At 26.1% G+C, this 17006-nt stretch overlaps 1 protein-coding gene across 5 annotated transcripts in view; it reads left to right on the forward strand.

The window, feature by feature from the left end:
- LOC135931311 (uncharacterized) overlaps positions 1-17006 on the forward strand; it is a 31971-nt gene that overhangs the window by 14770 nt on the left and 195 nt on the right. For 3 of the 5 annotated variants that reach the window (XM_065468337.1, XM_065468340.1, XM_065468341.1), the window contains 4 exons: positions 38-139; positions 11174-11304; positions 11352-11464; positions 16839-16963. In XM_065468337.1, coding sequence (XP_065324409.1) covers positions 38-139; positions 11174-11304; positions 11352-11464; positions 16839-16963 — 471 coding nt within the window. Of the gene's footprint in view, positions 1-37; positions 140-554; positions 680-11173; positions 11305-11351; positions 11465-16838; positions 16964-17006 lie in introns of those variants that run through there. The other 2 variants (XM_065468339.1, XM_065468342.1) reach the window with 2 other exon arrangements.

Genomic DNA, 17006 nt, shown 5'->3' on the forward strand with positions numbered 1-17006 from the left:
TAATCACTACTTGTAAATGCTTTTTTTAAAAAAATAGTTTATTATCAGCGACCACTAATAGTTTATGGACCCTTTGCCTCTGAAATAATTGAAAAATTGATTCATCTCTGGCCTCATAAATTTAATCTCTTTAAATCTGGTAAATTTATAAATACAAAATTTTATAAAGATAAACATAAATTTTTATCTATCATTCTGATTTATCGAACCAAGTAGTGTTGTTAATCAACTAAGTCTAGTCGACTTAGCCGAAAACTGACTCTAGTTGTGAACTCAGGTCTATCAACTTGAGTCGACTAGAGGGAGGACGAATAGTTCTATGAACTTAGTCGACTAGAGGACGAATAGTTCAATGAACTTGAGTCGTCGACTAGAGGACGAATACTTCTATGAACTTGAATCGTCGACTAGAGGACAAATACTTCTATGAACTTAGTCGACTAGAGGACGAATAGTTCTATGAACTTGAGTCGTCGATTAGAGGACGAAGATTTGAAATTAGTTATTATTAATTAATAAAACATTTGTTCTGTTTTTTTTATTTTTTACTTTAGACTTCCAACTTGAGTCGTGAACACGAGTTACTTATGTCGACTAGAGAACGAATAAATTATTGGGAATGGGGAAGATCGTGATTTAAAACAATTCAATATAATATAGCGATGCCCTTTATACCAACAAGATGTTTATTATAAAAATCGCGAAGGGGGGGGGGGTGTTACTGCTTGAATCCTATTCATACTGTGATATATATTGCCGATTTTTTTTAGACGAACCAGAGCTAGTGATCTGCATCGGGCTTAATTTTTCAAACCCGGCCCGGCCCGAAATTTTTTTTAAAAAAGTTTTGCCGGCCCGGCCCGAATTTATTTAAATATAGAAATTAATTTTTATAATTACTCAAAATAAAAGACATGTTATATGTCGTTTAGTTTCAATAAATAAAATCAAATATTTTTATTTCATATAAAAAATTTAATATAAAATTGATAAATTTAGATATATTTAAAAAAAACTCCAAGGTCCGACCTGACCCTGCCCGAATTTTTTTTAAAAATATTAGGCCCGGCCCGAATACTTTGCAGATCTATAACCAGAGCTGTGTCAAGACAAACATTTGTTTAATGTAGACCTTTTTTTATCTCACGATAAAAATTTATGCCTGGAAAATTTTTTTCAATAATTAATATAATTTGAATTTTGTTTCTTCGAAACACTCCCTTTTCCCTCTTTTTAATAATATATTATTTGTTTTCATGGTACTTTTAAAATAAATAAGATTTGTAATTTATTATATTTTTATTTAGTTATAATAAAAAAAAGTAACATATTTTTTTGTTTTATTTATAAAATCAAATATGTTTTCAGCTCCGTGAAGTTGGCCGAACATTTGGAAGCACTATCGATGAATCATATGTCATTTTTTAGTGCTTCGTTAGTGCTTATTAGTGCTCAATCCGTATAGTAGCCGAATTTAAGGAAAAAATGTTATAGCTAAAAATAAAAATTTGTGCCAACTTCACGCTTAAAAGTTGATTGAAAGCACTAACGATGAAACTTATATCATTCTTTAGTGCTTCGTTAGTAGAGGTTAGTGCTTCGTTAGTAGAGGTTAGTGCTTCAATCAGTTTTGTTGCCGAAATTAAGAATAAAAAGTTATTGGCAAAAAAAACAAAAATAAACAAATATTGGCGACGTGCCAAAACAAAAACTAGAGTAGTACTAAACATCCGGTTTTCGCCATAATCTAGTGCTTAATTAATGTATTTAAATTCCGTAATTAATTTAATTAACCACCATATGGAAAAAAAGTTATTAGCTAAATAAAAATTATGACGTCACGATTTAAGCGTGAAGTTAGCCGAACTTTTGGAAGCACTAACGATGAAACTTATATCATTCTTTAGTGCTTCGTTAGTAGAGAATAGTGCTTTAATCACTTTTGTTGCCGAATTTAAGAATAAAAAGTTATTTGCGAAAAAAACAAATAATGGCGACGTGCCAAAACAAAAACTATAGTAGTACTAAACATCCGGTTTTCGCCATGTGCTTAATTAGCAAATTTGAATTCCGTAATTAATTTGGTTAACCGTCTTTATAAAAAATTGTAATACGCTAAAAAAATGTTTAGAGGTCAAATTATGGCCAGAAAATGATGAAAGCACTAACGATGAAACTTATATCATTCTTTAGTGCTTCGTTAGTATAGGTTAGTGCTTCAATCACTTTTGTTGCCGAATTTAAGAATAAAAATTTTTTGGCGAAAAAAAACAAAAATAAATAAATATTGGCGACTTGCCAAAACAAAAACTAGAGTAGTACTAAACATCCGGTTTTCGCCATAATCTAGTGCTTAATTAATGTATTTAAATTCCGTAATTAATTTAATTAACCACCATATGGAAAAAAAGTTATTAGCTAAATAAAAATTATGACGTCACGATTTAAGCATGAAGTTGGGCGAACATTTGGAAGCACTAACGATGAAACTTATATCATTCTTTAGTGCTTCGTTAGTAGAGAATAGTGCTTCAATCACTTTTGTTGCCGAATTTAAGAATAAAAAGTTATTTGCGAAAAAAACAAATAATGGCGACGTGCCAAAACAAAAACTATAGTAGTATTAAACATCCGGTTTTCGCCATTATTTAGTGCTCAATTAGTAAATATGAATTCCATAATTAATTTGGTTAACCGTCTTTATAAAAATAGTAATACGCTAAAGAAATGTTTATAGGTCAAATTATGCCAGAAAATTATTAAAGCAATAACGATGAAATTTGTATCCTTCTTTAGGGCTTCCTTAGTAGAGATTAATTCTTTAATCACCTTTGTAGCCGAATTTAAGAATAAAAAGTTATTTGCGATAAAAACAAAAATAAACAAATAACGGCTACGTGCCAAAACAAATACTATAGTAATACCAAACATCCGGTTTTCGCCATTATTTATTGCTCAATTAGTAAATTTGAATTCCGTAATTAATTTGGTTAACCGTCTTTATAAAAAATTGTAATACACTAAGGATTATGAAAATATATAAAATTATAAAATATGTAATAAAACCTAATTAAAAAATTATAATTTATAAATTTATAATTATATAATTAAAAATAAAATTCTATAATTAAGTCCCCATGAACCATAATTGTGTCTATAAATTTCTATTTGAATTTTTTGTCGAATAAAATAAAATTCTCTGGGTTCATTTGTGAAAAGTCGTATTTTATTACGCAGATTTTTTAAAAATATAAATGTTGAAGGCGAAACCGTTAGTAGAAGTCAATATTGGAGTGAATATGAAGTTTTTAAAATTTTTGTATTTGTTTGTCTTTTTAATTTCTGCCTGTGTTATTAAATTGAAATTTATGTTTGAAGGGAATGATGAGACACACGTGTAGCCCCAATGAGTGATTTGCTGAGGGCCCAAGGTATGGTTGTCATACCATCAGGTCTTAAACCATCTACTTGAGATAAATTTGATCGTTCAAGATTGTTTGTAATGTGTGCAGCTGTTAGGCTTTTATTTATTATATGGTTTACAGCTGAGTGTTGATTTATTAATCACATGTGGGAAATTCTGTGGTTAATTTTTTATATTACTCAAAAAATTTTGATTACTTGTAAATTTTTATAGTATGTAACACATTTCCATAATGTGAAACATTCTTATACAGTTAAATAACTTTCCATAATTATTGTAAAAAACATTTTGATATAATTTTTTTAAAAATTTTTTTAATAAATACGAACGTCAAATTTATAAGTCGAATATAATTTTTTAATGTTTTGGTCTAAAATTTTCTTAGGCGTCGAGAAAGGTATCAGAAAATTTGAAAGATTAATATGGCAGTAATTTATCGAATCAGGAACTCTCAGAATTCCTGCATAAGTATTAGTGATTTGCATCGGGCCTAATTTTTCAAGCCCGGACGGTCAGAAATTTTTTTAAAAAAGTTTTGCCGGCCCGCCCGAACTAGAATTTTTTTAAAAAAATTTACGACCAGCGGTCTTGCCCGAATTTATTTAAATATAGAAAATAATTTTTAAAATTACTCAAAATAAAAGACATATGTTATATGTTGTCTAGTTTCTATAAATAAAATCAAATATTTTTATTTTACATAAAAAATTTAATATATAATTGATAAATTTAGATGTATTTAAAAAAAATTTCTAGGCCCAACCCTACCCGGCCCTTTTTTTAAAAATATTAGGCCCGAACCAGATTTATTTAAAAAAAAATTAGGTCAGAGTACGGTTCGACGGGTACTTCATAATATTGTGATATTAATATAACTAAAATTTATGATAGGAATAAATATATGCGTAATTTTTTCGAATAAAATAAAACTATGTAAAAAGAACAATTTGAATTATGAATAAAAAATTTCTGAGAATGTTTTTAACCATATCATTCAATGACACCTCAGAATAATAGATGCTGGAGAAAAAATGTAGTTGTTACAATAAAATAATAAAAATTATATAATTATTACACAAGAATGGGGTTCAATGGACCCATTTAGAAATAATATTTTGTGACTTGGTTATATAGCTATTCATGTATTTTGGGAACCTTAATATATAAGCTTCTGAAACATTATATTACTCAAATATGGCAGATGATCTACGGAAACAATTGATAGGTTAAGTGCAAAAAGACAATATGCATTTTTTAATTACTTGGGGTTTTTAATCAAACTAATTAGGGTTTAAATTTTACAAAATAAGTACTAAATAATGGTGAAAATAAAATGTTTGTCGCTGATAGATTTTTTGTTTATTTTGTTAATAACTTTTTTTAAATTAGGCTATTAAACTGATTTAAGCACTAACCTCTACTAAGGTAGCTCTAAAGAATTATATAAATTTTATTGTTAGCGCTTTGATAATTTTCTGGCCAAATTTTGACCTCCTAAACATTTCTTTAACGTATTACAATTTTTTATAAAGACGGTTAACCAAATTAATTATGGAATTCAAATTTACTAATTGAGCACTAAATAATGGCGAAAACCGGATGTTTATTACTACTATAGTTTTTGTTTTGGCACATCGCCATTATTTGTTTATTTTTGTTTTTTTCGCAAAAATCTTTTTATTCTTAAATTCGGCTACAAAAGTGATTGAACCACTAACCTCTACTAAGGAAGCCCTAAAGAAGGATATAAATTTCATCGTTAGTGCTTTCATATTTTTCTGGCCATAATTTGACCACTAAACATTTCTTAAGATTATTACAATTTTTTATAAAGACGGTTAACCAAATTAATTACGGAATTGAAATTTGCTAATTAAGCACTAAATAATGGCAAAAACCGGATGTTTAGTACTACTATAGATTTTGTTTTGGCACGTCGCCATTATTTTTTTTTTCGCAATTAACTTTTTATTCTTAAATTCGGCTACAAAAGTAATTGAAGCACTAACCTCTACCAAGGAAGCCCTAAAGAAGGATATAAGTTTCATCGTTAGTGCTTTCAATCAACTTTTAAGCGTGAAGTTGGCACAAATTTTTATTTTTGCCTATAACTTTTTTTCCATAAATTCGGCTACTATACGGATTGAAGCACTAAAAAATGACATATGATTCATCGTTAGTGCTTCCAAATGTTCGGCCAACTTCACATCGCGGAGCTTATGTTTTCATATAAAATAATTTTAAATATGATTGTGCAAAAAAAATTATTAATAAAATATAAGAAATAAATAATAAAAATTATTAGTAACCCCCCAACACCTCAATAATAACCAATCCCTCCCCTTGTTTCTTTCTTCCAAAATAAATCTATCTCTTTCAAAATAAATTTTGGGCTATTTTAAAAAAGTTATAAAAAAGTAAAATTTTCTTGTTTTTTTTACCATTAACAATATTTATTTATTTAAAATTTGATATGTTCAAACTATTTATATTTTTTAATAAAAAAAGAAAAGTAAATAAATCATATATTAAAATTGCACATATGCAGTAATAATATGATTTGTTATTGTTGTAACACATTTCTATAATGTGAAAAAACATTCTTATATAGTTAAATAACTTTCCATAATTATTGTAAAAATATTTTGATAAAATTTTTAAAAAAATATTTTTTGATATAATTTTTTTAATAATAAGAGTTTTTGAAATTTAATGAAGATTAACGCCAAAGTTATGAATCGAATATAATTTTTTTATGTTTTGGAACCAAGTTTAAGTGGAAAAATGAGAATTTAAAAAATAATTTCTAAGATTTTTATTACAATAACATTTTTTTAAATGCATTATAAATTTTTTAAATTTTAATTAAAAACGCTTCTAATTTTTCTTAGTCTATATTAGCTCGGCCTATTTTTTCTAATTTTTTAATTTACTTAATGTTCCCTCTCAATTACCTCCTCAAATGACAAAATTAAAATGTATTCATATGTCAAAAATAAATTAATGTATGCACTTTTGTGCATATTGTAACTTGTAATAATTTCATACACGCCTATTAAACACCTATTACATTTATTATCAAATCGTATTGTGATATTCCATCTTCTTCATTTGATATCATCATCCATTTCATTTAATTCTGCTATTAAATATTTGAATATACTGGTAAATGAACACAATTCGTTATGTAATTTAACGCTCAATATATTTGCGAATTGTGCTAGTTTTTCCAAGGCATTTCAGAAACCTTTACTATTTATTTCATCAAAATGCCTCATTTAAATTTTTTAACAGTTCCACTCGCACTTTTTAAAATCAATTGTCATCTTTCTACGGTACATATTCACTGAAATTTTAATTTAACATGTTTACAATATCTATTTTTACCCATTTACTTTAAAAAAATTCAAAAATAATTTTGACAATTGTCATTATTCTATGGTACACCTTCACTGAAATTTTAATTTAACATGTTTATTATGTATATTTTTACCCATTTGCCTTAAAAATTCAAAAATAACGATTGTGACAAATGTCACTTTTTTATGGTAAATAATCACTATTTAAAAAAATAACGATGACAAATGCCAGTGCATTAATAATAGTAGCCAGAGCATTATATTTAAAAGAATCTATAAATAACTTACCTTCCCATAATTTTAATATCTACTAAATGTTATTATTATATTTATTGGAGTCAACCCTAGAAGTCTTGGTCGAAAAAAATGATTAGGATAATGGGTGAGGTGAAAAAAAGCAACCCAAACCTTAGATCGTCCTTTAAAAAACGACCCATATTTTGGATCGGATTGAATAAAACCACCACAACTTTGGGTTGAAGTCGTAAAAAACGACCCGTTTTAGTCTGAGTCGAAAAAACGACACAACTATTCGTCTTCTAGTCGATTTAAGTATATAACTCGTATAACGACTCAAGTTGGAAGTCTAAAGTTAAAGAAAAATGTTTTATAAATTAATAATAACTAATTAAAAATCTCCGTCCTTAAGTCGGCTCAAGTTCATAGAACTATTCAACCTCTAGTCGACTAAACTATATAATTTATATTCACGACTCAAGTTGGAAGTCTAAAGTAAAAAGTAAATAACAGAACAAATATCTTAATTAATAATAACTAATTTGAAATATTCGTCCTCTAGTCGACTCAAGTTGACGGCTCAAGTTAGAAATATTGTCCTCTAGTCGACCAAACTATATAATATGCAGATTTGTTAAAAGATACTTTTTAAATGGATCTAAATACAGATACATAGTCTAAAAATTTATCTAGATACAGATACAGCTTCTAAAAAGTTATCTAGATACAGATACAATTTAAAATGTGTCTAGGTACAGATAAATTTTTTATTATACTCTTAGATAAGGTTTGAATAAACCTAAATTAGGATTCTATTGTGAAAATTCATGAAATGATCTAAAAAATTTATTGTGACTCGATATCACATTTATCAAAATATAACTAAAATAATGATTTTTAGATATTAATATAATATATGATTAATATAAATAATTATTATATATCATTAATAAAATAATATAATATATGATTAAATGATTATAAATAATTATTAGATTTCAGTAATAAAATATTTTCAAAATTTTGGTCATTAATACATCCTCGTTTATCTGTAAAGACATTTTTAGCTATACTAAAAAGTCTTTCAACAGGGGCGCTGGAAGGGATTGTGGTGTTATATTTAATGAATAACATTTTTATATCAGAATATTGTTTAAAAATACTAAAATCTCGGCATTCATTTTTGAAAAACTATTTAAAATTTGTTGATTATCAGATTTAAATCATTAACAATCATATCTCCTGCTGTAGGATACTGAAAAAAATCGGATATTAAATTGTTGGTTTTTTTTCACAGGTTAATTTGCACTCATTTGAAGACTTTGATAATTCCTCAACTAATCTTTATATTAATTGTTTTTTTTATTAAAATTTTCATCCATTTGCAACCATGTCCAATCTAGTTTAAAAAAAGGATGAAGCATAGTTGCCAAAATATTTTCATCTTCAAAAATGTCCCAATAAACCTAGAATTATTAAATATTTATTAATTTATTATTAATTTACCTATCTTCAAGCCCTTTAAGTAAAGAATTGTGGTAAACAAAATTTCAGGTTCATTTGTTTAAAATTTTTCAATTTAATAATGAGCTGGGAAATAGTTGAACAGTAATAAGCTGTGAAAATATATTTATCTTCCTGCAGGATTTCAAGTGAACTTGATACCAGCTTCATTAGCTAATTTATAATAATGTTGTATATACAAATTTTATTTATAACTAAACAATATTCATGAATAAAATCACATTCATTAGATAAAAATCTAGGTAATTTCATTCCATCGCAAATCTTGTCCAATTTGTCAAATTTAGTCTTAATAATTTCTGACATTAATTGTAAATCATTATAAGTGGAGTTCCATCTAGTTATATTGGGACATATAAAATATCGGCCAATATTGTTTTTTATAATCTCAGCTGAATTGATTTATTTTGTCTATTCCATATATTTTGGCATTTAGACAATGTTGAGCTATATATCTAAGGAATAAAAATATAAAATATTATAATTAAAATTATAGTTTACCCTCTGATATTGTTTACACTGCAAGGCTCTATTTGCATCTACAGTGGCAATAAGATTCAATGTGTGAATGACACAACATTGATGAATAGGTAAAATATATGGTTCTGATATTTCAAAATCCTGAGCAGTAGTATAAAGACCTGATATTGATATTGGTGCAACTCTTTCTTCATCTTCCAGATCATCAATGGATTCACTAATATTTTCAATTGGCTTATAAAATAAACCTAAATGACTTGATAAAGTTTTTGGCATTATCAGTAATGGTCTTTGAGATTTTATTTTGTATGCAATAATCCTTTGCTATATCTTGTAAATTTTTTGCTATTTTATCATATTTATGACTACCAGTCATTCTTTTACAAGCCACTCTACATTTTTTCTTTCCAAACTTGTTGGATCTATATAGTGTGCAGTGACTCCTATGTATGAACTAAAAATTAACATTTCTTAAAACTGCTCAGATAATTTGTTTGTAATTAAATTATTATACAAATTTAAATGTTTACCGGCGATAGGCACTCCAACAATCTGCTGTTGTGCATATTAACGATGGATCTATTAGACTTTTAAGAATTTCTTTCTTTTCATTCTCCCATCTTTGGGAAATTCTAGCAACCACTGTCTGTCTGCAAATTATATATTTTTTTGGAGCTAATGTTTTGATCATTTTTATAAATGATGGATTTTCAACAACTGAAAATGGCTGAATGTTATCAATTGGTTTAAAATCTTAGGTCTCTTGAAAAAAAAATCAATGGACGATGAGCCTAGTCCAATATTTTCTTTAATAGATTTTTTCTCCTTCCCCTTTTTTATTTGGATTAGGAGTGTTTGATGTTTTCTCTTAAAATTTAAAATTAAATTTGTAAACATATATTTAGTATCTATACCCTTAAATGCTTTACAATGTTACAAGTTGAGCTAATGCTAACAGAAATTTGTATATTTTTTGGTAAATATGGCAAACATTTTACTAACAGAGATTTGTTTTCTTTATTATGAGATATTATTTTAAAATATGGTCTATAAATTGGCCATGGAATGTCGTCATTTTCGTCCTCAATGTTAGTCTGAAAAATTAATATAATAGAATAAAATAAAATACTAATTCCATTGCAATTAAAAATGGCAAATTCCTTGAGATGGATTGTAATATCAGAATTTGCTTGTTGTTGATAGCTCGGACATAATATTTAATTTATATTTATAGATTCTTTTTTATATACAAGTTTTAATATTTTACATATATATATAATTTTTTAATATATATATAATTTTTTAATATATATATTAATATTAATTATATGCTCATATGAAATAAAATAAATTTTACATTCAAGTATATTTATTTATAATATAAAAAAGCGTTAAATAAAAGTATATCAAAAAGTATCAAAAAACAGATGTCTTTACAGATAAACGAGGATGTCTTAATGACCAAAATTTTGAAAATATTTTATTACTGAAATCTAATAATTATTTATAATCATATATTATATTATTTTATTAATGATATATAATAATTATTTATATTAATCATATATTATATTAATATCTAAAAATCATTATTTTAGTTATATTTTGATAAATGTGATATCGAGTCAATAAATTTTTTAGATCATTTCATGAATTTTCACAATAGAATCCTAATTTAGGTTTATTCAAACCTTATCTAAGAGTATAATAAAAAATGTATCTGTACCTAGATAAATTTTTAGACTATGTATCTGTATCTAGATCCATTTAAAAAGTATCTTTTAACAACTCTACTAATTTGAAATATTCGTCCTCTAGTCGACTCAAGTTGACGACTCAAGTTCATAAAATATTCGTCCTCTAGTCGACTTGAGTTTACGACTTGAGTTTGAGTTAGTCGGCATATTCGACTAACGACTCGAGACTCTGAGTCGGAGTCGGATGAACTCGACTTTTTAACAACACTAGAACCAAGATTGGTAAATCGATCGATGACCAACATTTTAGGTGAATGGTCGATGCATCCCTAATATTTATTATAGAATATACGAAATTTCTTTTCCTTAGACTAAAAGAAAGTTTTTTGATCAAACTATAATATCATGTTATTCAAAAATTTTAATTTTTTATATTAAAAATAATATATAAGCAGAAATAATGAAAGGGTCCTTAAAAATGATGGAGCAGGGTATTATGGACAATATTTTTTTTGATTTTAAAAAATCTGGAGATTATTATGAATATATTTCTTACCAGACAATGAAAAATCTCAATCAGCAGGTAAAAATAATAACTTAATAAAATGTATGCTTATTATTATTTTTCAGAAATCTTATCATAATATACTAGATATGAATATTGAAGCACTTCCTCGATTATTTTCATTAAATATATGTCCTATTATAGTAGTGATCAAATTTAAAAACATAAAACACATGAAGTAAATTTATAATTATAATTAAATTTATTTAACAACATTTTTCGTCATAGGTTACTTTTAAAAATTAAAATATTATACAAAATATAATTTTCTCATTAGTAAATTTTATTGAAATATAGCAACATATATAATAATAATATTGAATGAAAATTACTACCATAAGAATCCTATATTAGAGCTTTAAAATGTTAAATTAATAGGAAGCATAAGATTTGATGATGGATTTAGTGGTAAATCGATTTAGAGAGGAAGTTAATTTTTTTTAGGTCATTGTTAAAATTTTTAATTGATAAATTATGAAAAAATTATTTTAAAACAGAGATGTAGATTTAATTCTCATTAAACAAAAAAATATGTTTATGATAAGAAATCCGACGCAGTTTGCAACCAATAAAATAATAATTTCCTGAAAAATTATAATAAATCATGGAAAATTATAAATATGTATCATTTAGAACATTTATATTTAAATAATTAAGAAATATATAAGATTTATGCAGTCTTAAGTTAGTTTGATTTCTGGAAACCTCGCTACAAAATAATTATGAAAAAGGTTCTGTATTTAATCAAGTCTGAGTATCATAGTGTCTATATCCACATTTTTGCAAAATGCATTTTTTTCAATATTTGTTCTATGATCATTAAAATGTTAAAAAACTTCTTAATTATTCCCAAAATTTGTTATTGCTTCCGATCATCAAGAGAATTCCTATTTTTAGGAATTCTCCAAAATTACGAAAGTAATACAAATCGATATTGTAGAATATTTTCAATCTAATATTTTGTCCTAAAATATGGTTGTAAATTACCCTTTCCATAAAATCTTGAGAACCTGGGCTACGTTTTCCTTGATTTTAGGAAAATAATTCACCTGAAAAAAAATCCCAAGAAAAATTTCATCGAAAATAATTGCGGAAAAAATAACCACGGATAAAGATTCCCCGTTTTTTAGATATTAAAAATTCGAAAATTAATAAAATAGGAAAATCCCTCTCATATCCGCAAAATAATATTCCCCATATAAAATATTTAAAAATTTTGAGAAAATCAACAAAATAAAATAAATTCCTGGAGAATAAATGTCTGAAAAATATTTTCCAAATAATTGAAAATTTTTAAAATATTATCTAATAACTCTAAATCATATATTTTTAACATTATGGTCTTATCCCAACCCAGTTTTAGTGAAATTTAAGCAAAAAATATTTTAAAATAAACTAATGCTGAACTATAACATACTCCCCTAACCTTAATTACCTCCTAGATACCAAGTTTCTGTGATATTAAGCTAAATATTATAAGATTTAATTATAATGGTTTGGCTCTAATTTTTGTTTTTTAAGATCGATTTTTTGGCCCTAACCGTCAGATTTCTGTTTAAATAAATCGAAATCTGACATTTGTTATTCACTTCCCGATTCAATTAATTAAGATTATTAAATAAATTTTTGTTTACCTTTAAACATTTTCCCCATCTTTTAGATATTTATGGGAAAGAATTTTAAAGGTTTATAATGACTGGAAGTAATTTTTTTAAAAATTTAGAACATTGTTTTTTTAAAAAAGGTTATGAAATTATTTATCGTTTCATTTTTTTAAAAATTCCTTCAAAAATGGGTCGTCATTTTTTTTTTCAATTAACTGGAAAATAATAAGGATTCGTGTAGCATAAATTACTCTTTATGTTCTCAATTCCCGTTTATAAAATAGTTATCCCTATGATTTTTCATCTGAACATTGTAAAGATAATTATTATAATCGTTTCATTTTCTTTGTAGCCACTCGATCTTATTTTGGTGTCACCTTTTTTTCCGAAATGTCAAAAATCTATTTAAATACATTTTATGCTATCGCTGCTAAATTATAAAGTATCAAAGCTACCATCCGATTTTTCGAGTCTCATATTTTAAAATGAAGCTATTCACTTGTTCAGAAATAGAACTAAAACACTCCTTAAACATTGAGACTAAATATTCAAAGCTCAAAAAATATTGAATATCCAGAATTATCCCTTAATTTCATAAAAACAGAATTGCCCAGAAAAGGGATATATTGCCTCTGTGATTTGGTATTACCTTCTTTATGAGATTTTCGCTATTATAAATTTTCGATAAAACTTTCGCTGTTATATATTAGCTCTAAAGAGATCTCGGTAAAAGTTATGCTATAAAAAATTCTCGATATGGTTTAGCTGAATACCATGTGAATGTGGATTCGAGACAAATATTTATCTATAAAATATATTCGCTTTAATAAACATTCGCCAAAATGTGAGAAAAGTTTTGATGTCTTATTAGTTTGTTAAATTTAAAACGCAATTGAGTTTCAAAATAAATCTTTGAGGATTAATTTTTAATATAAATTGCGATTTAAAATTTATAAAAAATATTTGCAATTTTTAGTAAAATTTGATCAATCTTTTTTTATTTAAAAAAATAATTAAGGGAATTTTTTTTCGCATTTTTTTCCGAGCAATTATTTTATAATTGAAAAAATGGGAAATTTATTCTCGGGGAATTATTTTCTATGGGTATTTATTTCCGGGGGTTTATCTTCCAAGTGAATTTTTTTTCCGTAGAATTATTTTCCGGGAATTTTTTTCCGCTTATCGTTTTCCTTTACCTCTTAAAATTATACCAATCATATCATCTTCATCAGTAACCGAGAATTTATTCTGTAATCAAACCAACCGATGATTCGTTACTTAATCTTGAGTAACAGAGGGAACAAATTATCCATAACCAGTTCACAAAAGGATTGGGATACAACTATATTTACATTCGAGCAACGACATTTAGCAGCTTGGCTTAGCGTCACTTCAGGAAAACGCCGAATTTAGATTCACTGTTACAATAAATTTAGGAATAGAAATACTTCAACCTTTTAAGTGTCAAAGACTTGGTACACTAGTTGATCAAAAACCAAGACTTCCTCTTCATCGTATAGATATAAATGCAAGAAATAATTAATAAAACTATGTGGAAAGCACTCTATGGAGCTAATATTCCAACACAGCTCGAAACGCGTGATTCTTCAATTATTAACAACACTAGATCGGATTGATATACACATAACAGGACCAATTTTGTTATAGTGATCTGCATCGGGCCAAATTTTTAAGTCCGGCCGAAATTTAAGATAAAAATTTGTACAACCCGATTCCGAATTTTATATTTTTCCCAAAAAGTCAGACGCTAAATGAAAAAAAAATTATTTGTCAGCCCGTCCCGAATATATTTAAATATTGAAAAATGTAATTTTAATTTAAAACTATTCTACAAATAAAAAATAGTGACGTCTCTAAGAATTTTAAAATATATTCTATAAAATTATATACCGACCAAGGCCGGTGTAGTATTGTAAAATTAATACCATCTAAAATCAATAATTTTTGAAAATATTTTTAAGGAATTATAATTTTCTAGCTGATAAACTTTTTAAAAATATTAGGACCGACCCATCGTGAACCTGAAATTATTTTTATGCGATCTTATTAAAAGCTACTTTTAAAAGTAGCTGTCCTAAAGCTATTTGACAAAAAAAGTAAAGCGCTCTTAGCTTTTTTAAAAATTCTTATCCATAAAATTAACACTATCATCTCTATACATCTTCAATATAGAGGGATCAGAAAGTATAAGTTTTGACTTACTAAATAATTGTGGTAGCATTTGAGGGCAATGTGGTATTTAATTTTCTAAACTTTCTATATAAGAAAAATTATCAAAATTGTTCATTTAAATATAGATTTAAAAATGCGCCGACGATTTATTAGCTACTGTATTTTCATTGAGTATTAAATTAATTAACGTTAGCTGCTCTTTGCAATTAAGTTAATAACAGATCACATAAATACTTTATTTTACCTTTGAGTCCGCGCAGATGTAGGAGTTGTTTGATAAATCTAATATTAAAGACTTTCATTTCTTGAAAATTATCCAAAATTCTTTTTATTCACTTCTGAGTAGGATATTATAGTACCAAATGAATGTAATCAGATTGATAAATAAGGGATTATTACCATGGAAATTGGCTGACTGTATCAATTATAAAATTATTATGACAACATATCATTTAATTTTTGACTGATGCTGAAAGATTAATCAATTTAGATTGAATTGTATTTGATTTATTGGATGTAGTCTCTTCTAGTATACCAATATTATCGAGATATCTGAAAGTGTAGGTGTTTGGAAATTCTAAATTTAAAACAGTACATAATAATTTTATTAAAATTATGAATATTTTTTAAATATTTTTAAGTTGAAGCTGTTTAATTTTTTGAACGATATTTGTCCTTCGCTATTTATCCAAAATTAAATTCTATATCAATTTTTTTATTAAGTTCAAAATAATTTGCAAATATAGGAAAAGGTAATTCATATGTTATCACCTGTCTCAAAATTATCTCCCATTTCTATTTATATTGATGGCATTTTATATTTTAAATAATTGATAAATTAAATTTATAAAGCATTATTTGCAATAAATTTCAATTAAAGATTATAAAAAAATTGTAGTAATTTTTTTACAGGGCTGAGAACCCAAACCCTTGATATTTTGTTGAACCCAAACCCGAACCCTTTTTTTAAATTTAGGGTTCCAGAGTCCAAGCTTTTTTTTAAAAAAAATAAATATTTTTTAATAGTTGAAGTCTTGAAGATATTATAATTCGCCTAAATAAAATTTTTAAAATAGAAATATATTATTTTTAAAAAAATGATGTTTCTGGTTTCCGAACCCCAAACCCATTTTTAGAAGGGTTCACAGCCCTGCATTTTTATAGTATAGATTTATTATATAGAATTTTTAAATCGTGCTACTTCACGATGCGATGGGAAAAATATGTATTGGAGCTTTACTTATATCGATATTGTTATCGCCTTTCATAGCAATTACCATTCATTTAGAATTGCCGAGACAAAGAAAATCCTAAAATATTCACATTTTTGTTATCATATTCATCTCATTGGTAGTATAAATTTCCTGTTCTTTTGGATAGGGCCAAATCTCGTTTCAAACTTATAAATCAAAGAAACACCAAAATCCACAATCTCAAAATTATTTAAAATTAAACAAAAAATAAGCTATGACCTTAATCCGATTTAATTTAAAATTATTCAAAGATTCATGACTACTATCTTATGATTGTGATGCAGAAAACTTATATTTACATTTTTTTTGTATGCTTTTTTAAAATAAATAAAATTTTTAACAATAAATTTTTTTTAAAATAATGTATTTGCATTATTGTGATCTCGAAAACATAAAAATGGATATAGAACATTATAATACCTAGCCGAAGATAAAAATAAAGGGAATATTTATTATAATTTTGGCATTTACTCAAAAATCTATATAATTACAATTGTTTTAGAGAATTCCACGACAACAATCTTAACAAAACTAACTTCGAAGACAGTATGAATGCATCAAAAAAGATTAAATCCATATATCAAAAGATCAACAAAATAGAAGAACCCTTGAAGCGTTACCTTCAAAGTTTATAAATATATTTAATTATTCGGACAGAATTTCAAGTTAA

Source organism: Gordionus sp. m RMFG-2023, chromosome 1 (genome assembly GCF_954871325.1).
Source record: "Gordionus sp. m RMFG-2023 chromosome 1, tfGorSpeb1-WG-v2, whole genome shotgun sequence".
Classification (NCBI taxonomy): domain Eukaryota; kingdom Metazoa; phylum Nematomorpha; class Gordioida; order Chordodea; family Parachordodidae; genus Gordionus; species Gordionus sp. m RMFG-2023.